Here is a 25,877-nt window from a genome sequence, read left to right as displayed (position 1 = left end):
AGGGACAGTACTATGCCTTATGCTTGCATTTATACAGTATACTATATTAGAAATAATGTTCTGTCATCACCACTGCACAGCCAAACACAGTGACAGCACCTCATATGCTAGCAGCTCAGTCATGACTAAAACAAATATCCACACACACATCATCCAACTAATATATTTCTCTCTTAATTGACATGTTCTTCTTGAGACAGGGAAAAAGGTAATGCATCTATTTCCAAAAATATATGTGCCTTGTCAAGCAGCGGACCCATTCTGTGGAAATAGACCTAAAAGATTTACATTTCTCATGCTCGTCTGCAGTGGGTTCAACCACTGGATAGTCAATATGCCTGCTTTCAAAAGCATTCCTACTGATGACTTGCGCATGGATGAGCTATGAAAGGTCAGCCATGTGTTTCCTCCAGCAGAGTCTGCACGATTTTTTATGTCAAGTGTCACTACAGGTACAGTGCGCTTGGCTATGTTGCACCTGGGTCCACAGTAATTACTTCTAATTGCTTATGATGACCAGTCCCAAAATACCATACATTTATATGCTGTCTATAAATTCCATGCTGAAGTCGGCCTAAAACATAAGTATGGCCTTAATTAAGACAACAGGCTGTAGCTAGTAAAAAGATTTACTAAATTAAAAAGAAAAGGAATATTTTTCCAAACAACTTTTATTTTTTTAAACAACTGTCAAGCAGTTATCGAACTGTGTATCAACCTGCTGACAGGCACAACCTGGTGTCAGGATAAAGCTGCTGGCTGATTTCACCAGTGCAGCAACCACTCACCCCACCCACACTCTCATAAGCTTCTGACACTCTGACACTCCATACTCATTCTGTTCAGTGTGTGTGTGTGTGTGGGGGGGGGGGGGGGCTCTTCTATACTCTCACAGCTGTAATGTGGGGGACTCACTGTTAGGTCTCCTTAATGATAGTACAATTTGATGGCTAATGCATGCTACTCTCTCAGCCACAGAAGGCTTACAGTCATCTTCTTGAACCTTTCTGTATAGAATTGTAATCATTTATTAATATGCTGCTATCTGGCCAGTCTATGTTGCTCTTCTTAATCAGGCAATGACTGGGGAAGGAGAATAAGGACATGAAATGCATGTGATTACAAAGTGAGTATGTGAGAACATGGATGATGAAGTGCACAGGAAATGGGTGCAGTAGGCTCGTCTACTGCTTTAGCAACAGATGGGTGCTTGAGTACACACTGCTGATGCTACTACCGTAGGTCAAAAGCCCACAGACTGGTGTCAACTTGGACCTCAGTAAATGACAAATGCAGAGTTAATAGCATTCAGGCCACACATTAATCAGAAGTCTTTGTATTGGGTGTTGTGCAGCAAACCTGGATGTTGCAGGAATAAGCCAAGACAGGAGGACAAAAGCTGTGTGAGTGTGTGTGTGTGTGTGGGGGGGGAGGGGGGGGGGTCAAAACCAAGTCCACAGAGTAAGCACTGTGACAATCCTGATAAAGCAACACATTCCAACTCTGTTTTCCAAGTATAGCTACAGCTCCCTGAAGTGAAATGGTGAAATTGTGTGGGGGAGAAAAAACAGACAGGAAAAAAAATTGGTCCACATTAGAAAGAGTGTATCCTTGGTGATATGAATGTGGATGAGGAAGGGTAGCAGTTCCCACTTATTAAAAAAAATGGGAGAAATACATCACTCCAGGACACACAGCTTTGGAAAAATGACACATTTTTATTAACTCTCCTTCACAAAAACATCAGACGTTTTCACCCCTGTGGTGTTTAATGTAACATGCAGGTATGATGGACCTTTGTTTAACAAGCTGCAAGGTTACAAAGTACCTGCATGACGGCACGTGTACACAGAGAAAAGGAAAATTAACTGAGCAACTCTGAAACAGCTGACACTGGCCAGGCTCTTCACTACCAGTTTCTCTAGCTGATACAAATATTAACATGTCAAGCAGACTGGAATATGACATCAGGGGTATTAAAAGACATAACAATGCCATCAAAAAATTAATATAAAATTGCAACTAAAAGAAATCATTCAACAGTTAGTAGGCTATACTGACCTAATTCTAAATGCAGCCATTCATTACTGTATCTAAGGAGGTCAGCAATCTGCTGAATGTGCTTGTCACTGTGTGTCTGACAGCAGTACATACTAATGACCACATAATGCCTGTGTGTTCCGAGCAATTCAACCAACTGGAGAGATACATTGCAGGTAAGCAGCAGACACTGTGCTGGTGGCTACTTTTTCTACTCTGCAAGGCCGTGGTCACATCAAACATTTAATATTGTGCACAGTTTTGGAGACCACATAAGGAAAATGAAATCAGGCAACTGGAAGGAATACAAAGGAAAGCTACTACAAAGATTAGTGGGATGGAGGGAATGGATGATGACCAGAGGCTAAAGGTGCTACGGCTCTTCACCTGAGAACAGAACAATGTGGACATAATACCATGCACAAGATCAAAGCAAGGAGATGTGAAGGGGTCATTCTGAACAGACTGAGCAGAGGGGAAAGAGGGGGAACCTGCATCAGGCTGTAGCTATTAACTTCTCTGTGCATTTCTGAAAATGGATCTATGAAACAGACTACCAAAACAGGTGATGGAGAACGAATCCAACAAGACATTCAAAAAAGCATGAAAGTGGTGGAAAAGGCATAAGGGGAAAGGTAGGAATGGAAGGGAGGAAGAATGTTAAGGCACTTAAAAAGGGCAGACCAGATAACTTTATTGATGTTCGTTGTCATTAATCAAATGAACTGAACATAATGTAACCAACCATCCACTCATTACCTCCATTTATGTAAAAAGGAAAGTCTCCTTATGCTAGCACTGTGGCATAGCAAGGTGACCTTAGTTTGACTAGCAGCTTTCTGCTGGAGCTGGTGTGGGGGAAGAGAGGAGTGAACGTTTGGTGGCTCTTCTGTCTTCAGGTGAAAGGGATGTTGAGCTCATACTTAAGGAACACTGCCCAGTGACTGAACCCATAGTGAAGATAAGGTGCTCCAGAGGAGTGATTGCTTCAAGGGAGGCAAGGCTGACTTGAGGGAATTTGTCATCTATGAACAAGAGCAACACACTCTCACTGATGCCCTTGCACATTGAACCCTGGCCGTGTACAGTACAGTTGTGTAAGAACTTATCACAACAGCAGATGTCCTATTGATCATTGTTCCTAATCAGTGGGTTATCACTGCTGATGTCCGCCTGGGGTACCAGACCTCTGACATCAGCTCATAAGTTTAGTGGTATAGAGGCAGATGTAAAAGTGTAACTCCTCAGATGAAGTCCCCCTGAGAGAGAGAGAGACACTGGTCAGGTAGGAGGGGCGAAGCATGAAATGGCAAGGAAGCCCCCTTGATTCCAGAATGTTGTCCATGGGATTGGGAGAGAGGGAGGGAGGAAAGAGACAAAAAAAAGAGAGAGGCAGTAGAAAAAGAATGTAGAGGGGAAGGAGGGTGGGAAGGAATCTACAACAGTGATCAGCAGAACATCTATTGTTATGGTAGTTCTTAGACAACTGCACACTGTTCTGACCGAGATCACTGCTACAGTATTCTTAATCAATGGGTGATTCTCAGAGCTCAGGGGAACATAAAGCTGGCTGGCTAATATACAGCAAATTGTCCAAGATGCCTGAAAGGACTAACCTACTGAAAGCAGCTCAGGACTTTGAAAAGACATCAATCCTGTAGTGTTTAGTTAAGGTGTGCATGGAAGAACAGGTGGCAGCTGCCAGTATGGTTCTGGCATCTACCCCTTTGTAGAAGGCCCCAGAGTATGCTACTGCCCTAATAGAGTGAGTCTGAGGGTATGAGGGCAAGGACTTGCCATGCAGATAATAAAATAAATAAATAAATAAATAATAATAATAAAACAAACAAAAAAAAAAGAGATGGCCTTAGATATCCAGCTAGCAATTCTTTGCTTAGATACTGGTTGGCCCAGCTTTGAGTCCATGAAGGAGACAAACAGTGGTTTAAATTTTCGGATGGATTTGGTTTTGTCCAAATAGAATCTTTAATGTCTGTGAACGTCCAGAGGGTTTAGGAGCTTTTCCACCTGATTCTGTGGGTTGGGTAAAAAGTTGGGAGATTTATGGCCTGTTTGAGTGACAGCGCATTCACTACTTTAGGCATGAATGAAGGGTTAGCCCTCAGGGTCTCCCTGTCCTTGTTCAAAATAAGAAAAGGAGGAGTGACCATAACAGCCTGAAGCTCTGAGACTCTCCTAGCTGAAGTGAGTCAGAAGTAGAATAGTTTTTCCGGTGAGAATTTGAGATTTGCTGAGGTGGCTAGTCCAAAAGGAGGTAAGATAAGCTTTTCCAGCACAAAGTTGAGGTCCCAAGGAGGGTAATGGACTTACTTAGTGGTCTAAGATGCAGCACCCCTAAATAACTTGGCCTCAAGTTTGGACATAGGTGAAGAATCGAGGGGCAAACAAGCAGAGATGGCTGATAGGTGAGCTATGATGTAAGAGTAGGCCAGACCTGTATGGATAACTTCATACAGATATTTTAATATGGAAGTTACCTTTGATTTGTTGGGCTCCTGTCCATTCCTGTGGCAGCAAAAGGAAAATCTCTTCCATTTGGGTATACAGGAATTTTGAGTGGTTTTTCCTGGCTTCTTGGAGAACCTTAATTATTTCTTCAGAAAAGTGGTGTATGTAAGGAATTAGGACCTATCATCCACAAGGTTAGGTTTTACGGATGACAGGTTGAGGTGTAGTAATAGCCATTTCGACTGCATGGAGGTCTGTTTGTAGTGGCAGTATGTAGTGGCTGCCCCTGGTTACATTAAAAAGAAGAGGGAACCTCTGTCTTCTTGGCCAGAAGGGGGTCACTAGCAAGTGCTTAACTTTCGTTTTGGGCCTTTAGAAGAACCTTTGGAATGAGAGAAGGTGGTGGAAAGGAGAAGAGGAATCTCACTGTCCACTGAAAGGTAAAAGCATTTGTTCTCCAGGCTGAGGAGCAAGGGGCTCTGCTGCAAAAGAGGGGGTGCTGTTTGTTGGTCTCTGATGCAAACAGGTCTATCTGAGGGAGTCCCCAACAGTGAAGGGTGTTCCAGGAAAACCTGCTGTTGAGGTTCCATGTGTGAGGATCCTTCAAGGTCCTGCTTAATGTGTCTGCCAACTCAATGTCTTGTGATGGGATGTATATGGCTGTTAACAACGTGTTTTTCTGGGTGGCAATGGCCAGGGGATCTGTGCAAGTCTGCAGAGTTGGTAAGACCTGGTCCTCCTTGTTTATGTACCACATGACAGTGGTGTTGTCTGTGAATATTCACAGGGGACCTGGACTCCAGATATGGGAAAAGACTTGAAGAACTTGGATGAGAACCCTCATCTCCTTCATGCTGATGTGTTCCTTTAGTAGTTTTGGCTGCCATCTGCTCTGTACATGGTGTGTCCTTGCCCAGGACCTCCCATGCCTCAAAGGCATCACTGTACATTTTCAAAACTGGGACGGGGGGGGGGGTGGTGGTGGTGAAGTCCTGGGTTGAGTTTCACCTGCTTCTTCTATGAGACTTCTCTCCTGAGACAAGATAATAAAGGAATTGCTGTGTATAGAGGGAGAGTGTACTGGGACCAAACTTTTTTCAGGTACCATTTGATTTTCCTCATATGCAGTTTGGCTAGTGAGATAGTTGCTGCCATGAATCTCAGGGCCCATAGTATCTCCCTGACTGAGCAAAGAGGCAAGACTTGAAAGCAATCTGCAAGGCTCTGCACCTTTTCTTGAGGCAAACTGGCCTGTATCATTTTTGTGCCTAGTCTGCAGTCCAGAAAAACTAAGTCATGAGTTGGTTGCAGGAAGAACTTATTGTAGCTGACCATGAACACCAACTCTGAGAGAAGGTTGAGAGTGAACTGGGGGTATTGCAGAAATATCCTTGGTAAGGAGGCTTGAATTAACAGGTCATCTAAGTACGGTAAAGTCTAGATTCTTTGGGTTTGACAGAAGGCAAATACTGGTTTCTGACAATTTGTGAAAACTCTTGGGGCTGTGAAAAGCCCAAAAGCCAAAACAGTAAACTGAAAGTGAGATGAACTGGTTTAAAACCTGAGGAATATCTTGCAAGGAGGGCAAACTGATATGCGAAGATAGGCATCTTTTAGATCTAGAGATACTAGAAAGGCCTGAGGCAGAATTAATGACAACAGAGTGTGCAGGAAGAGCATTTTGAAGGTTGGCACGTTTACAAAAGTGTTCATTAAAGACAGATCCAGTACTGGTGTCTATTGCCCTTCTTTCCTTGGTTTGAGGAAGATTCCGGAGTAAAACACTTTCTCAGAAATTCCTAGGGCACTAGTTCTATTGTGCCTGGTGCCTGTAATTCACATACGATAAGTGAAAGTAGATGGATCTGGTTGTGGGGGGTGGATGCATGCCATTCAGAGGGGAGTATTTCCATCCAAGATATAGCACAGCCCTTTTTTGTAAGAGAAAGCACCCACTGGTCAGTGGTAACCTTTTCTGAGGTGGAGACTTGACTGGGCTAGTCTTTTTGAAAGGGGTAGGGCTTGAGTGATGGGGAGGGAACTTTGCAGACAGTCACAGAGATGTGTCAGCAAAAAGAGGCATCCTAGAAGAGGAATTTCTCTGGGAATCTCTTTCTGGGGTCATTAATGTGTTTCAGGATGGCTCTAGGATCTCTTCTGACAAAATGGTGGATTTGGTTAGATAAATCCTCTTGCACCTAGATACAGAGGTTAATAGAAGTAGTCAGCAGTCCTTCATGGTTTTTGCCTGTTCTTGGAAGATTTTGAAAAGATTAGCTGCTTGAGGGCCAAACAGAAGGTTACTGTCTAAAGGGGAATCTATAACTGTTGCCTTAAAGTCATCTAAGAGGGGTAATAAGCAAAACACTTTAGAAAGTTAAGGAAGGTTCCCCAATGGACACTTATCTGTTTACTCACAGCAAAAGTACAAACGATCAAAAAAGAATCAGTCTGACAGATAAGCAACCTGCGTTCGGGCTGGCATTGAAACAGTCTGAGGAATTATGCTTGGACTTCTGCATATATACCCCTAATGTTTATGAGCTGAGGTCATACATCTGATGTACAATCCTGGGAAAGTAAAGCTACGGTACCCCAACCAGACGTCGGTGGTGAAAACCCATTGCTTAGGAATACTGCAATAGTGATTTCAGTCAGGACATATGGGCATGCACTGTGGGATTAAGACCTTAAGCAAAAACCTTCTGTCCTCAGATTAATGAAATCATCATTCTGCAGTTCAGCTCTCCTGCCCAGGAAGAATGTAAGATCCATGGGGCTCTCAACAAATGGGCTAAAGTAGTGAGTGGGTAACTCAATGGTTGGTAAGGCATGACCAGCTTTGTAATCTGGTCTCTTGTGCAAACAGCACTCACAGCTTTAAAAGGAGTCAAAGTGGAGACAGGCTGACAAGTCAGATATGAAGGCTTAGCCAAAATCCTTAAAAAAGGATACAACCTAAACATTCTACATCCTGCAAAAGAACAGACTTAACAGTCACTGTTACAACCATCAGCTGCCACTCATTTCTGTAACTTGGGCAGGACATATAACTATTTAGGAATGTGTACATTATTGGCTTTCATAACACCTTACAAACATGATCTTCACATCAGAGCAAAGCAGAACAAAACTTTTAATTTATGGTGATATAAGGGAGGTAATATATTTGTGATTACAAACCACAAAGATGACTAGCTCTGTAGTGCAGAAGATCAAAGAAAGCTCTGACTACAGTCCAGATGACCCAAGGCTAATTAGTGCTGGAGAAGCCCTTCAGGGAATGTGGAAGTGAGTGGATGCCATCAGCTTGCCCATCATTTGCGGGACCAGCTCAGTCTGATGCACCACTAACACCTGGTGAAGGTCAGGCATCACAGTAAAAGATAGCAGAAAGGACTGGGATACATGCATGCCATGTAGTGCAACTGCAGCACAGCCAGGGATAACACCATACATGGAAGCCTGCATCCAAAGGCTGGCAATGTGGGTCACCCAAATGTCAAAGTTGCCACAGGGACCAGAAAGTCAGAGGACATGAGATACTTCATCCCAGCCTGAATGGCCTCCTCTGACTAGTTCTCTCCTATGGTGGAAAAAATAGGCTGATCAACCATGGGAGGGCTGATCACTTGTAGGTACAAAGAACAATAAGAGTTGCTCTTTTCAAGACTTACATACAGGGCAGTAAAATCCCAAAGGTCAGAGCAGTAATGTGGCAAAACCTGGAACTCAAAATAGTATATATATATATATATATATATATATATATATATATATATATATTTATATATATATATATATATATATATATATATATATATAAATCATGATGTAACAAGCGTAAAGAATTTGTAGATAAATAGCTATAACAGAAGATAAAGGGTGGACAACAGATTTTGTTTTCATACAGATGTATAAAGCAGTACAGAATAAGTAATGTGGATAAAGCAGGACATCTGAAATTTATTATAAATCTTCTTTGTGTATTTTTCTGGAAATTCAAAGGTTTCTTAAATGAATACCCTGCCCAAAATGAATACTACTTTCTTAATGTAGTTGGCCGTCATAAAGTTACACTATCTTCTAGAAGTTCTGTACAGTCCCCCTCATTGAGACTGTGCAGTTTCTACAATAAACCACATCCTCTCAGAGAAAAAGAATAATGCATTCTCTTCACTGCAGTATCACAGGATGTGAAATGACAGCTTTCCAGGAGCTTGTTCACCACTGAGTCTTAAGCTGTGGTGCAAGACATACTGTAAACGGAATAAGAACTGGATAAGCCAGCTTCTGAAGATGGTAACTTCATATCAAATGTTAATAGAAAACCTTAGGTTGCAAATGTCCTGGTCACATAAAAACAAACTTCAGATCAAGACTTTTATACAAAACTACAGCCTTAAGCAATATTCAAGAAAAAGGTTTACATTAAAAGCAATTGTAGCGATCCCAGTATTTCAGATGGTTACACACTGTACTTTTGTCTTTCACATTTTACTAAGAAAACAAATGTGAAAACAAGACCTCAGTTTCTCCTTGACCTAAACTAATGATTTCATAACACCCTATTGCCTTAAATCAGTAGTCTGGGCCAACATATAGTAGGATTCTGACTTTAAGTAATGAACTACATGTGATTGCAAAGAATTGCTCAGGGATAAAAGTTCTACTTTTATCTAAACACCCTTAATTATTAAAAAAAAAAAAGTAAATAATTTTATAAATGATGTATAATGCGACAGGTGCATACGAACTAAACATCCATCCATCCTCAACCCCTTTTTAGCATTTTTGCACACAGGGTCGGAGTGTCACTTCAACAGTGACAGTCATCTAGTGCCAAGGTTTACACCACTGGGTGGCTAGCATCAGAAATTAAACATATAACTACTCAACCTCCAGGGAAACATCAACTCTTCAAACAAAAGCATAAGTCATCATTAGGAATTGGGCTGTATTTGTTAAGACTTTACAGGTGTCTTCAACTAAGCAAGATACTCAGCCAAATAAGTGACGGGTCAAGTTACATTACTGTTAAGTAGCCATTGTAACGCATGAGAAATGTAAATCTTTTTTCTGTTATGACAAAAGAAAAGTGATCAAACTCTCTGGCCATTGTCAGCAGGGTCTCAATGGCTCAAACTGCTGCCTCTTCTCAGCTGCTCCAGGCCTGTGGCCTCTGCTTGTAGTGTTTCAGGTCCCCAGGAAAGGTGTGAGAAAATAAGAGTAACAGTGGACAGCTGCAGCCACACAGAATACAGACAGCTTTTTACCTGCCCCTGCATTCTGAGGGTATGCCATGTAGCCGCCTCTTCCACGTGCCCCCCTACCTGATCCTCTCGCTGCCGCCACTGCTGCTGCTACAGGTCCGTAGGCTGCCGTTGGAAAGCCTAGGTGGAAAAAGCACATTTAAGTCCAAAACATACAAAAGTCGTTAAAAAACACCTATGGAAGGAATGTATTGAGTCCTAGTTCACAAAATCAACAGAACAGCACTTGTCACATGAACTGAACCCAGTAATTGTACCATTTTCAAAAACTAAAACACATCTAAGTGACAGTGAGAGAAAATAAATTCAGTTTTCATAAGCCTCATTCATTGATTGCTCAAAGAAATATGAACATGTACACACAGATACATATACACACACACTGCTTACTCCTTGTGCAGTATGTGATACATGAGGCATAAGTTAATTCAAACAGAAGAACAAAACTCAAAATCACTTAGACAAATTTCCACCTAGGATGGAAACAGAACAAAAATGTAAAAAGGAGAAACAAACTTGCATAGTACACCCATAACTATATATCTGACACTACTACTACTCAGAGTAATAAAAACAGAGATTCCAGAATAGTCAAAGAATTTTGTTAAAGAGAAATACAGCGTGATTCCGTTCTGTCCCCCTCTACACATACACATACACACACACACACACACACACACACACACACACACACACACACACACACACACACACACACAGAAATAAAAAGAAAATGACTTGTGTTTAAATGCATTTTTCTGTAAGAAAACAATTCGGTATTTAACTTGCACTCTGCATGGGTTTATGTCCACAAGCATAATGTGGTGTTTACATTCATACTGTGTTTTGCTTCACTTTGAAATTCACTTACAAAGTGAAACTATTGATAAAAAATGCACCCCAAAATACCAATAACCAGGATAATATAACAAATATCCATTTCTGAGACATATACCCTTCACATTTCCAAAAACAGTTTACTATCTTTTAAATCAGGTTACTGAACTACCCCATTACTGGCACTGATTCACTGGCAATTTAATTACTAGTTAAAATCCCATGATGTCAGTAGGCGAAGTAATACTGACTGTGCACTAAAGACATGAGTTAACCCTGGTGACATCACACTTCCTAAACTGGTGACAGTGCAGGATCACTACAAGGCAGTAAAATAAGTTATCTATATCTTTCTGTGCACATCAGCTGCCAGCCAGCCATGTGCACCTCGTAAAAGTAACATATTCAAAGATGCTGTACAATTAAAGACACAGTCACATCAGTTTTCCTTTAATAAGAACAACTAAAGGTAAGTAGAATGCTCAGGAACTGAATCAATTCATTTTCCCCCATGAAAAACTGAGTTCTTATACTTTCTTCAACACTAACAGAACTGAACTCTTAACCTAATAATATTTATTTTCTAAAACTATACTAAATAGTTTTACAGATTGCTAGTATTTGCATGTAGAGTGATGGTTCAACATAGATACCTATCACCTTCACATTTGTTTAATTTCATTAACCACTTTATGTCTCAATGTGTCCTATTAAGGTTCTCTGACATTAGATAACAGTCAAAAAGGATTCACCTAATCCTTCTAATCCTGAAAACTGTCTTGAGTAGTACAATATCTCTTTCACCCAAAACTAAAAATTACCAACTCTATGGCTGTAATACCTCAAGATAGATTACATTTCACTCCAATGTACTTTTGGCAATGGATATTTTAAGGTAAATGGTTCACAAAATCCTGCCTTGCTTGATTTTACAGTATACAACTGTCTTGCTGCTGTGTCATCTAATAACCCTGTGGGCCTTTTTCCAGTACAGACCTGAAGTAGAATTTATAATAAACAGAAGAAATATAACAAGGGAAAGTGCAGTACATTTACAACTACATGAACTACTGCAAATTCTGGGAGACATGGAAGGGAAATCCATTTTATGTCTCAACTCATCTAAAAAGCAGTGCCTCAGAAGTGTAAATCATGCTGTCACCAATGCTGCATTGTTACAGTATCAAAAACGGAACAGCAATGTAAGTGTTCAGTGCAACAACATACAAAAATAGCCTTCTCTTATCCAAGGTGAGTGCAAATGTTGGTGAGCCATTAACACTACACGACACTAGTACATACTGTCAGGTACGTTTATTATCAAATCTCACGTTCAGCACTGTTCACCGCTAATTACAGGCCACTGAACATGATCGTTCTCTTCATGCTACAGTTCAGCCTCTCCAAAATCATCCTCTTCCAGGCAAACTCATACCCTTAGGGAGAACGGTGAAGAAAGTACAGTTGTGTACGTTGAACTTACCATAACAGTAGATGTCCGAATGACAACTTCAGCAGTAGTCTTAGCTATATGGGTTACATCCTGCCAAAGATATAATGGCCAGACTGCTTCCAAAACTTCAGGGCACCTTCCACTCACCCAAAATGTCAAGCGGCTCGAGCTGCTGAAAGACAAGTTCGGAAGCGAAGCCCTTTAGAGCCCTATTTCCAGCAGAAAGAGGGAGGCTGAACCTTGAAAGGACTATGCTAGGAACAACAAAGCATAAATGTCCACACCCTGGCATGTGGTCACAGCAAATACAATCAAAATGTTGGGTGAGATGGGGGAAATGGCTTCTGAGGGTACTCATAGCAGTATGGAGAGAGACAGTCATATCCCAGATGACTGGAGAATAAAAATACTAGTGCCAGTGTACAACGACAAAGGGGACATCCACAACTGTGGACAGTACAGTGATAACAAACTCCTATGACATTGCACAAACATTCTAGAAAGGATGACTGATAAATGGATAGACACAGAAGTAGAAAGTAAGATGGGTGATGAGCACTTCGAATTCAGGTCAGGACGCAGTACAACTGACCTGATGTTTGCGCTGAGAGGTTCCTCACAAAAAGAGTATAATTAACATGTCCTTTGCAGATGATATCAAAGCCCTATCCCTATATTCTGTCTCCTACAGGCTGCTGAGGGGAGACCTATGCCAGGAATACAAGGCATTATCAGAAGCATGCTGATGGACATCCTGCATATCTGCAAAACAAACAGCACCAGAATTACCTATTCTAAAAACATAAACCTTGCCTGTGATATAAAGAGCAACTGCTGGCAAGACAGGTATCTGCCCCAGAGACTGCCTGTTCTCTGGAACAGGCCCCCCATCCAAGTGAAGCAGACTTCTTCCCTAACCCAATGCAAGTGTAACTTGGACAACTGGATGGGGAACAAAAATTTATCCCTGATTTGGACACAGCCTGTAAATGATTCAATCCCAGGCCCCTGCTTGTAAATATTTAATCGCAGAAGCCCCTGCTTACACTCATCAAGGACATTCGAATATGTCAGAGATTTGAGATGCATGGCTAGGCTTAAAAAGGTCATAGTGGTCATTAGCCTTGCACACACCTATGAACCTATGACAGACATTCGAGATGAAGCTAGAGAAGAAGAAAAAAAGAGACTCCAGCTGGACATTGCAAAATTTAGAGAAAGCTTATTATAATGTCCCAAGAAAGTTACCTTGGACAGGCCTGTGATAGTTTGAATTCTGGAAAACATTGGCAGAACAGTGCAGACTATGTACAATGACCCAATGACACAAGTGTGAACAGTGTTCTCATACAAGGGTTCCCACTGGGACTGGATGTGCATCAGGGTTCAGCTCTCAGACCACCGCTGTTCATACTGGTGATGGACTACATTACCAAACAGGTTAGATGAGACAGATCAACAAAGTTGCAGTACGCAGACTAAGTGGCAATACAAGCTAACTCTGAATAAAAATGCCAGAAAATAATACAGGAATGGAATGCAAAACTGAAGGCATGTGGGATGAAATTGAACAGACAACACAGTTGTCATGTCAGTAAATGGGGAAAAGAAGAAGCCAAAAACCGAGATAAAAAGGAGAAGCAGGTCAACAGTTTAAAATATCCAGAAGGGGTGGATGGGGAGAAGGGTAGTCTGATTGAGAAGGTCAATGCTTGAATCAAAGGGGCTGCAGCCAACTGGTACAGAGTACCATGGGTAGTGTGTGACAGAAGAATAACAACGAAGCTGAAAAGTAAGGAGTACAAACCAGAGGTGGGACCACTTCTACTGTTTGGTACACAAACCTGGGTAGTGATGGCAGTGCAGTTGACGAAGATGGAGATAAAGTGTACGAAACAGGTTTTAGTATGCAGGCTTTGAGACAAAGAAATGACATCACAGCAGAAGCCAAAGTAGCTCCAGTTGCAGAGAAGATGAAATACAGATCAGATTACTGTAGCTTGTGCAAATGTGGAGGAAAGCAGAAGACAATTCGATGAAGATGATTTGAGAAAGACAGGAAGAATGCAAGAGGAAAATGGGAAGTTGAGCAAAGAGATGGATAGATTGCATGAAAGAAGACCTGACAGTCAGACGTGGCTGTTGCAGAAGATATTAAGAGCAACAGTGACATTCTATCAAGAAAGATTTCAACAGTTGATAGGCCATCCCGACCCCATGCAAAAAAATGGGAACAAAGAGCTTGATGATGTTGACAACTGGATTGGAAAAGATTATCTTATATACCAATCACAATAAAGGGCTGTGCTAAAAAGTGCTCAAATTATTGAACAAATGTACATGTTTCACATGCTAGCAAGGTAATGCTTACAATCCTGGAGGGTCGACTCCAACAATATAAAGAGTTGTTGTTGTTGGGTCTTTCGGCTTTTCCCGATTAGGGGTTGCCACAGTGGAACTCCGGTCCGCTAATGATTGGATTGGTAGTTGATTTTTACGTGCCGAGTTACCAGCCCTGACGCACAACCTTTAATGAAGGTACGCCCATTCATGCATGTCTCCAAGCAGAAGACGCTCTAGCGGAGAACTGAATCAGAGTCTTACTGTGAGGCGACAACGCTACCGCAGCACCACCACCGCTATCAAATGGCCAATGTCCGCTGGATAACTGAGAAAACAAAGGAGGGTCCATAACAATATGATTATTCTAAAGCCTTTGACTGCATCAGTCATAACAAACTATGCCAAGTTCTTAGAAGTGAGGATACTGGCTCATTCAATTTGTCTCCTGAGTAATCTGATGCAGAACAAGCAACAGTTATGGAATAACTTGACTATTTTCAAGTCTGGAAAGGAAGTACAACAAGGCAGCATGTTGTCACCATAGTTAACTTATACACTGAATACATAAAGTGAAATGCTGTGTTAAATGAATCAGATATACAGGAAGCAAACCTGCTGGGAGAAATTCTAATAACCTACCTGGATGATACCACTCTTATGGCTGAAAATGAAGAAGAGCTGAACAGCTTGTTGATGAAGGTGAATGCAGAAAGTACAAAAGTTAACTTGCTGCTCAGTATCAAAAACAACATGTGTGTCATCTGGGCCTATCAGTTCCTTGCAGAAAGATTGGGAAGGAGGAGCAACCGTGGCAGATTTTATTTTCGCAGGCTCAAAGATCTATGCAGATGCTGACGGCACCCATGAAACTAACAGAGCTTTGCCTTTTTCCCAGAAAAGGTATGGCAAATCTGGGTAAGATTTTAAAGGGCAAAGACATCACATTGTCAGCAAAGGTATGTATAATCAGTGTTGCAGTTTTCCTCAATAGTAACATAAGGCTGTGAGGCTTCATCTTTAAGTTAGGCTGTATGTTGCAAAATCAATACTTTTGAACTGTGCTGATATAAAACACTGAGAATTAAACAGGCTGTAAGATGATAAAATCAGTCAATACTTAATAGGTTCATAGGTGTTTACTAGGCTAATGACCACAAGGGCCTTTTTAAGCCTAGCCATGCATCCCAAATTTCTGACAAGTTCTGTTGCCCTTGATAAGTGTAAGCAGGGGCTTGGGAGATGAAGCACTTACAAGCAGGGGCCTGGAAGATGAACCATTTATAGGTTGCCTGTGTCCATTAGAGAAACAGGTGTCAAGCCAGGGATGAATTTGCTGATACCTGTCCAACTGTCCAAGTTACACCTGAACCGGGTTAGGGAGGAACTCTGCTTCACATGGATGGGGAGCCTGTTCTAGAGACGTGGTAGTCTCCTGGATACATACCAGTCTCTCCAGCAGGTCCTACTTATTTTACAGGCAAGGTTTAAGTCTTTAGAACTGGTAATTCTGGTGCTGTTTGTTTTGTGGATATGCAGGAGGTCTATCAGAGTGGGGTCTGACAATGCCTTGTATGCCAGGTAAAGACCTCCCCCCTCAACAGCCTGTAGGAGACAGAATACAAGGATATGGACTTGAGGTGGTCTGCATAGGACATTTTACTTATGCTCTGTATTCTTTTAGTGAGAAACCTCTGTGGACATTCTAATTGTTGGATATGCCTGTTTAGGTACATACCAAAGGGGGCATTGTACTCTATGCCAAGTCTGATGAATGCTGAATACAGTGGAACAAAGACTTATTTGGACTTAGATGACATACTCCTGTTTATATGTTGTGCAACACAGAATGGTTTCCTCACTACTGTAGACACATGATGGTCAAAGGCAAGATTACGGTCTATGTGTGTCCCTAAGTCCCTGGCTACTGGGTCAACTCTAAGAGGTGTGTTGTGAATATGATAGTTACCAAGGGTGGATGACTTCCTGAAGGATACTATTACTCATTTCTTGGCATTCAGTTTTAGTCCATTGCTCTGACACCAGTTGTTTGTCTGTGTCAGCCCTTCCTGGAGAACATTTGTGCTAGTGTGGGAGTCAATGACAGCTACTAATTTGCAATCATCTCCAAATTTGGTCAGCCAGAGATCACTGATATTGGCCTTGGCTTCAGAGAAGCAAATGCCAAAAAGGAGTGGCCCAAGGACTGATCCCTGAGGGACTCCACTTGTGACTGGCTTCCTTGTAGAGGTGGACTCCCCAATTCTAATTTCCTAGGTCCTGTCTGTGAGCAGTTGGCTATCCACTGAGTGACATATGTGTTTGTACCTAACCTCTTGAGTTTGTTAACAATGCCCGAGTGGGGTATTGCATCAAATGTCTTAGCTAGGTTAAGGTAGGCTGTGTGAACCATTCTGCCCTCATCCATTGCTTTGGTAACCTACTCAAAGAAGTCCGCCAGGTTGAGCAGGCATGACCTGCCCTTCAGCAAGCTGGGTTGGGTCCAGTGTCTGGAGGTTTGCTATATCATTATTGTTCATTTCCCTACTAATTCTTTCCATGGTTTTGCATACAAGACTACTGAGACTAATGGGTGTGTAGTTTCCAGGGTCTGTAGATGGCCCACCTTTGTGCAGAGGGATGACTGTTGCTGTTCTCCATTCATGAGGCATGAAGCCTGTTTGGACGCTACAGTTAAATAGCAATTCAAGATGACCTGAAAGGTCATGTTTCATGCTATTTGAAGGCATCAAGAGATATTATCTGGGCCCATTAATGCTGTGTTCTTGGTCTTAGAGAGAGCATTAAGGACCTGTTCCCTAGTGATAGTAGGGGGAGTTATATTTGATGGTATTTCTGAGCTAAGGTTGAGGGGGAGAGAGGGGTAAAGTTGAAAGCACAAAAGCTTAATAATAATTAAACTCTGACTGTTTGTTGGAATATCTGCTAGCAAAACTAAAATTCAAATACTTTGGCTACATAATACGAATACAGGATGTGCTGGAAAAGACAACAAAGATGGGAAAGATCACAGGCAAAGTGTGTAGGGGCAATAGCTATGAAATAGAAAAAGTGGCAATGAAACAATGAATATGAATTTGCAAGAAGTTAAAAGAAGCAACCGTTGACAAGACAGGCCTGGTATGCCAATGACCGTGAGGTCAGTAAGAATTACACTCATTTAAATGACAAAACAATAACAACATTTAAAATCTAAGAATATCATTATAAAATAATTCTTTTATATGATAGCTGTACTATGACATCCAAAAGTATAAAGTTAAAAACTGCGTGCAATGTTTATATGTAAATTTGATTTGATTTTCATACTCATGATGGTTTTAATCTATCTTTTCATAAAAAATTTAAATAGTACATTAAATTACAGTGTTGTACAGCTGTACATGGTAAGAGCAATATGTACAAGTTTGTTCTGCTTAAAAGCAAAACAAGTTTCAGCATTAATGTTTTCGGTAATGTACAGTTCAGAAGTGTGTGTGCAGTCTTCTAGATACTAAATTTTTTACATTAAATCAATAGTGACTCGGTGTTTAGTTTGATCTATTCATGTAGAACCATCCCACATATATATATAGATCATTCCACTTTATGGAGGCAAACTAACGTACTTGGTATCAATGAACACATACTGGTTAGAGGTCCTCTGTTAAAAGTGGACAACTCCTGTCTCACTAACTGTAAATGGTCAAATCTCATTTCATTGACCACTGTTCTCAATGCAGCCCCAATACTGCTGAAATGCAGGACAAGGATGTCTTCTCCCACCCTTCTCCTCAATTCAAATGATCTTAAAGTCAGTGTCTTTAGAGCTGAGGGAGTGGAATTCTCCTGTAAAATCAATTTTTTGTTTCCTTTTTTGATAAGGCATTTAGTGAACAAGTTCTGACAAATCAGGAATCAACTACAGTCATAACTGTCTGCCCAAGATTAAGTCTTCCACCTTACGAGCCATGACAAAGAGGCTGCTGCTGAAGCATGCAGAATCAGAGACAAGTCATGAAGAGTTCCTGGCCACCAAGACTGAAGATGAAGAAAAAACTGATTAATGAAATACAAAACGTAAATAATACAAATTAAGAATGCAAAAATTTAGATCACTTTTTAACACCATGTTTAACTATGACAGCCTGAGAGGCAAGCCCACATCACCTATGGCATCAGGTGTTTACCTACTTTAATAACAGGGATGGGTATATAAATGCCTTAAGGTGAGGTGCTCTTTTTCCTTGCTGATCAGAGGCGGCCCACAGACAAACTAGACTGTTTTCAGTGTGATGTAAGGACAAAGGGAGGTAAGGATATAAGGACAAAGGGAGGGTAAGGTAATTATTTCACAAACTAGTATACAGAAATGTGTGGTGGGAGGAAAGGAGGATATAGCTAATTTACTTTAAGCACTGGAATAGTCATGGGATACTGAAGAAGTACATTCACAGTAATGTTGATCTAATTTTTGTTTATAAGATCAAGATGGGCTGTTAAAGGCATCCTAACCACTTCCAGCTATCATCAGACTTTCCTGGCGAAGGTAATCATGATACTAAAATCAGTTATTTTAAATAAAAATATGCACTCAATATATTAGCTGACTTGCAAGAAAACCCACTACAATGAGTAATTTTGGGGGGTTTCTGTTCTACTGTACCCATCCTGGTGCAGTTTTGAAATTCCTTTAGTATCCATGTCCGTTGGAGTATGTGTCTCTTTTCAGAGCATGCGATAATGCCATGCAATGAACAAGAATGGCACGTGGGAAGTTGTGCTCCCCATTATGACTCCCAAGTGCTGAATAAGCACAACTTGGAAAACACTTTGCTCAACCCTCATTAGGCCAATCATTGACTATAATGCCCCCTTTGACATGTATCTGACCAAACACATTGAACAACTGGAATGCCCACAGAGATACCTTACCAGAAGGATAAAAGCCCTAAACCACATGTCCAACATGGACTGACTCAAAGCCCTGTCACTGTTCTCTTCATCCTACAGACTGCTAAGAGGTAACCTGTATCAGGCATACAAGGCATCCTCCGACCCAGTACTGATGAATTTACTGCACATCAGCAAGTCCATTGGCATAAGAAATACTTGGTCTAGGGATCTAAACCTCTTCTGCAAAATCAACAGAATGATTTGGAGGGACAGGTATATCTCCAGAGGATACTGCTGCTGTGGAACAAACTCCCTATCCACATTAAACAAAGTTCACCCCATCTATATTCAAATGCACCTTGGATCTATGGATTGGAAACAGAAAATGTACCCCAGGACTGCCTCCTGTGCTACTAACAGATGGAGGCAGCTTCTAAATGCTTTATCTCATGCATGGGTCCCCTAAAATTATCTATGGTATGATCCCAGCTATTCTCATTAGGGGTAATATATAATTACCGACTACAGGACGAGTAAGGCCAATCTCTAATCAAACTGGATAGCTTAATTTAAAAACAAAAAGGGAACTGGCTAGGCTTAAACTGCTCACAAAGGCAGCTAGCCTAGTACTTACCCATGAACACACAAGCAGCAAAATATATAACTACCTGAATTAGAGGAAAATATATCCCATGATGCTGGATACAGACATCATTCACCTTTGGAGTATGTCAGCAGGGACAGGATACTTGGTCCCTACAGACAGGTTTCTGGTAGTCCAACTATTACATTAAGTGCATAATCATTTAACTGATTCTGGTGGTCCAATTTTGTAGGTAACTATAAGGAAAAATGTCAAGCAGAGGCTGGGGCAAGAAAAAGGCCTACAGACAAGTAATCAGAAGGTCAATGTCTGAAGTAACCCAGTCACCAAAGTAGGCTAGACTCCTGTAATATTGGTCTAAGCAATAATGCTCGGCAAATAGGCACTAGCAAAGATGTCATTGACAGTGACATTCTTGCTGGAACCACTAAAATCAGACAGGACCTGGGCCAGTGACTTGAGGGCAGCATCCTTCAATGGGTAACTAATTACCTAGTGGCAGAACACAAAGCAATTAGCAATCAACTTGGACAAGCTTTTCTTATCTATTGCAACCCTCTCTTCACAAGCAGCAAAAATGACAAAAAATGGTTCCTCTCCTTGAATGCATGTTCATCTTCTTCAAAGCACCTGAATAGATGCCTGAGCATCTACAATTACAGTAAGTCCTTAACACAACTGTACCATGTTCATTGTAATACTCACTGCTAAAGTCATGACATCTAGGAAAAATCCCCAGAGCTAAAGGACCATTGGTGGCTGGCTCTGAGAAGGTGGTGAAGTGAACAGAGCATGAAGAACGGCCACAGCAAACCCTGCATTCAACGTGGAAGAAGAGATTCGTGTCAAGTAGTACATTCAGGAGTTCCACTTTCACAAGGTCTGGTCTGGAAAGGACTTGACCCTCAGCTAGGCTTGTCTCCCAATGACAGCTACTTGCATTTTGCATCCACTGTGTAGAAGCTACATTTCATGGAGTGCTTGTCAACGTGAGTACAAAGCTCAAACATTTCCCCATTCAAGTCCTTGTCACTAAGCCCGTCTGCCTTAGACTTCAGCTAAGCTAATACTGACTCTTGAGACTTCAGCATTTTTTCAGGAAGAAAATTCTGAAGACAGCTGGATATAGCAACTTGAATCACACACCCGCCTCTTAACATCCCCTGACTGCTGATATAATTTGTTCTATTCTGCTGGTGTAAACAATTTTCCACAAAAAAACCTGACGATTCCAATTTTTACTATTTTTCCCTTGTGCACAGTTTGTCAGGAGGAGCTCTTACTACATTTTTACTGCTCTATGTCTTGGCTACTTTCTCAGGGCTGATGTGGAGCAGGCACATGATGTGCCCCCTTAACTAACAAATCCTATCAAATCCTGCTGTAGAACATGTCTAGTTGCTTAGCTGTACTTTCATAACATTAATGCAGTCCATTTCTTCCAATTTCTCTGGTATAGCATACAAACTCCAGTTTTTTATCTGTGTGGTCTAGCTTCTAACTCTATTATTTATTTATTTCTCTTTTTTGGTTTGGAAACACTTGTTTTTGAGAAGGTCCATCTTCAGTCACTTTCTTTCTTTTCGTCCTCTGATTTCTGCAGTTTTATCAGCTCATCTGAAAATCTACTTAGATCTTCTATATATTATTTATTTATATATTTATTTTATTTTACATTTGTTGACTGGGATAGTCCGACTGGATACATGTCCATTTTCAGTGGAGGCCTGGGGGAGAAAAGCTCCAAGATAATAATACACATTGAACATCTGGTAAATACTAGTTTCAAGCAGATTACAGTCATAAGCAATACCAGCATTTAGCACATACAGTACTAACTTATTATAAAACACTTTACAAAACATAACATTATTTTCAAAGTTAAACATACATAACATTACATTCAGGTTTAAGACACACTGAGCAGCAGTTCAACAATTGACCCTTCCTGAAATGGAGTGGTAGAAAAAAGAAGTAGTTGAAGGTAAGGCACCTAAGAAATAGAGAGGTCATTAGTCGGGGTTAGTGCAGGGGCATAACCAATGAGTTTTGAAGTATTTCTTGAGTTTGTTTTTGAATTGAGTTAGTGAGGGTTCTAGGGTCAAGTCAGCTGGGAGTCTGGTCCATATTTTTCCAACAGAGTTGGCAAACAGAGAGTCCCCAGCTGAGTAGTTGGATTTGTATGTTTGAACTAGGAGTCTAGTGAATGATCGCAGTGGCTGGGTGCTGGTGTAGGGGCTGATAATATTTTTTAGTGCAGGTGTATTTTCTGGTTGGTAAAGTACTTTATGTGCCACTATTAGCTGGTTGAACTGCAGTAGGCTTGGCAGTTCAAGCCATCCTAGGCGATTTAGGTTGTGACAGTGGTGTGTCCGGTAGGCTGTGCCAGTAGCAAATCTGGCAATGTGGTTATAGCAGGATGATAGTTTATTAAGATTGTTTTGTTTAAGTTTTAGAATAGAGGTGAGGGGTAGAGAAGAGTTGATAGCAAATGGGAATGGACAATTGCAGTTATAGCAAGTGGGGTAAGGAAAGGTATGATTCTGTAAAGAGAGCCAAGTTTTTATTAATAGTTTTGATAGTTTGATTGATATGCACATCAAGCTTCACGTTATCAACTATGACACCCAGTAGTTTAGTTTGGGCTTCTGGGGAGATGATAGTGCCATTGTTAGCAGTTATGTTGAAGGATGGCAGGGGGGTCCTGCATGTGGGGGAGAAGAGGAGCAACTTAGTTTTGTTGGGGTTTAGAATTAGATGTTGACTGGAGAGCCACTTTCACACTGTATTGAAGGTATTTTGGGTTAATGTAAATAAAGCAGCTGGTGAGGTGTCAGAACAAATCAAGGTGGAGTCATCCACATATTGAATGCAGGTAGCATCTGGGATGACTGAATGAAGGTCGTTGATAAAGATGGAGAAAAGAAGTGGTCCTAGTATCGAGCCCTGGGGGACTCCTAATATGATGGGTAGGCGAGATGATAGCTTGTACTGTCATAGGACTGCCTGTTGCCTGTCCTGCAGGTAGGATTGAAACCATTGGAGTGTATGCTTGTTTAAGGAGAAGGCCTTCAAAGTATTGATGAGCATTTTGTGGTGAACTATGTCAAAAGCCTTGGATAGATCTAGAAAGAGTGCTGAGGATAGTTTATTATTACTGCGGTTGTGATTAATGACGTTAGAGAAAGAAAGGATGGCAGAAGTAGTACTGTGGTGTGGTTTATCCTTTTGATATTTGACTTTATATAGTCCCACAGAGTATAATGTATTTAATACTTCTGAGTGCATTTCATTTATTTGTTCCTGAGTATCTGCAAGATTCATCTCATCTGGGGGGGGTTTGTTCCCCTTTCTGATTTATTTTCTCTTACTTTCTGTAAGTTTCTTCCTTGCCAGCACCCAGGCAGAGTAATTAGTAAATAACCAAATGTTACCCAAATTGATAACTTTTTTTAACAATTTTTCTGTTTCCACACTGAGATCTCTCTAATCAACCTGATGCTCAGTGTGCCATCACCTTAGAAGTCTCCATCTTCCAGTACTTCCAAGACTGGAGTGCAGCAAAGGGCTTCTACTCAAGAAGGCATATAAAGTCCCCATATCTCACCCTGGTTCGTGAGAACTCCCTTGCTTCCCACTTGAAGGCTTCCTTTATCTTGTGAAGAGCATCTCCGAATAAGACATTCTCTGGTGAATAGACTGTCTTAGTGTCGCATTCAAAATTTGACAGAAGTGACACCTGTTTTTTATATGTCAATTCATCTGCTTGTGAATCAAAGTGGCAATCCTCCTCTGAGGTACATTCAATGTTTCTTCTTCTAGCAGGATACCCTGGCACCACACGATTTTCACAGGCAGACTGCTTGGATTTAAAAAAAAAAAACACTCATATCTCTTCAATGCAAGTTCATGTTTCTATGCACTGATGATGACAGCTGCCACCGAAGGGGCTTGGTGGTCAAAGGTCTGCCTCTGGGCCATTCTTTGCACAGCTGACACTCCTCTAAGGGCCTGTGGCACTTGATGGCCCTGCTTTGCCCCTTATCCATCTTTCCTACAAGAGTTCTTAACAAATGCCAAAGCCATTAAACAAACTCTAATCGTTTGAGTCATAATCAGGGTTTTAACCCTCTCTGCCAAAAGCTGGCTGTTTTCCTTCCATGTTTGTTCCCTCTTGCATATCAAATAATCCACTCCACAGCACTGCTTTCATCCTCTCCAACTCTATGGCAATCTATGGCAATCAAACAGGGAGTTAGACTAAAGTCCAATGGAGGAGGAAGGAGAATCCTAAAATGTCTGGGGAAAAAAGAACCATAGAAAAGATTGTCAAATCTTAAATGCAAACACTTGCACATTTCAAATGCCACTGCCCTGCAACAACTTCATACATATCCTGCAGCTAGAGCTCAAGTCTGGCTAAATGCAGCCAGTCACAGACTTGCATGCATTTCATTCACACTCCCATCTGAATGGGCTAAAAACTATGGCAGCTACAACTGCCCTGCTCCACTTTCCACTAGGAAGGACAGTTGGGAATCTGCCTGGACGCTCCTTCTGTGTATATTCCTAACATGGTGGCACACAGGAAATGCTGGCTTTCTTGTTTTTCCTGTTAATTAAATATCAGTATACAGTTCCTCGCATGAACATTCAAAGAGCGAACAAAATGAGCTGCATATTGGTGATACTAATGACATTTACCAATGTCACAACAGTGTCCCCCTTCTTCTCTGAATTCAGTATAGCCCCAGGCAAAGATTTCTGCACAACGATCAGAAAAGCTCACTAAAGTAATAAAAAAAAAAAAAAAAAAAAAAAAAAAAAAAATAGCTGGAAAACAGGAGTAAGGGTAAATTAGTTGTAGTGTTAAATGAACACAACAGTCAAGACATGAAACATTTTCATAGATCAGCTACTGCCTTATGCAATGAGAAACAACCAGCACAAGGAACTCGGGGCCTGGAATGTATGCTCAGCATGTAGCAGAGCCTGCTAGTATAATACTAACTGTGGAAATGTGTCTTTTGGTGTAAAAGCTGTACATCAGTCGGACATAACACTCTAGTCAAGCAGTTGGCTCTACTCTCAACCAGACATATTGTACAGATAGCTTATAAAGGTAAAAGCCCCCCAGGCAGCCATCTTTATACAGCTCTAACAGACAATGAACTAAGGAAGGCACCAAGACAAAACATACAGCAGTCTAGAAGCCCACTATTTCTACTTCTAATATACCAGCCTAGCTAGACAGAAACATTTAAATACAAAAAAGTAAAATAAAAAAATAAATAAAACGGGGATACTACAGCTAGATTGAAATGACACAGTCAACTCTCTTGTGCTAAAAAAGCATTGTACATGTAAAATGAGACTGAATCTTTCTATACAGACGGCAAATATAAATCGCTGGGGCTTTTTCCTTTCTAAATCAAATGGGGATGTGAAGCTCTGTAGTATGGATAACATAAAAACACTGAACTTGCAAAAAGAAGCTGAGAAGGAGCAGTCAGAAACAATCTAAGACCTAGTGATGGCTCGGTAATCTTTACAAATGCTGAGCAACTGCAGAAAGAAAAACTCACGTTTAACACTGTTAAAAAAGAAGTGCTGAAATGGCATCACACAGGGATCACCTTGTGCTAACATTTTAAACCTTTGCTAGCAAAGCAGTTTCCTTGAATTTTTAAGATACTTAAAATATAATTTAAAATTATGGTTGCACTGATTGTATATTTCAAATATGATTACAACATGTCTCATCATGAGGGATGGGATTAGAGATCTTAAATACATGTCTTACCATTTCTTAGTTGAGAATGAATACCTGGCACTGCACCAAGTTACCATGCCCAGAGGTAAAGGGAAGTCACAACCCATGAAGGTGACCTACAGCCTTGTTAACCATATTTAAAACAGCAGCATTTTTTTTTAAATCAGCAAAGTTTTTACCAGACAGAATTAT

General features: G+C 41.0%; 1 protein-coding gene across 19 annotated transcripts in view; it reads right to left on the bottom strand.

Annotated features, from left to right (window-relative positions):
- The window catches only part of MSI2 (musashi RNA binding protein 2), a 2,403,248-nt gene that overhangs the window by 281,821 nt on the left and 2,095,550 nt on the right, over nt 1–25,877 (bottom strand). For 12 of the 19 annotated variants that reach the window (XM_044054616.1, XM_044054614.1, XM_044054627.1 and 9 more), the window contains one exon: nt 9,786–9,902. The exons of 1 other annotated variant lie outside the window; for it this stretch is intronic. In XM_044054616.1, the coding sequence (XP_043910551.1) occupies nt 9,786–9,902 (117 nt within the window). The remainder of the gene's footprint in view (nt 1–9,785; nt 9,903–25,877) is intronic. 6 more of the 19 variants (XM_044054620.1, XM_044054630.1, XM_044054625.1 and 3 more) reach the window with 1 other exon arrangement.

Source organism: Protopterus annectens, chromosome 13.part0 (assembly GCF_019279795.1).
Source record: "Protopterus annectens isolate FY-2018-M chromosome 13.part0, PAN1.0, whole genome shotgun sequence".
Lineage (NCBI taxonomy): Eukaryota > Metazoa > Chordata > Ceratodontiformes > Protopteridae > Protopterus > Protopterus annectens.
Note: the sequence above shows the minus strand (reverse complement) of the source record. Positions and strands in the feature narration are given on the sequence as shown.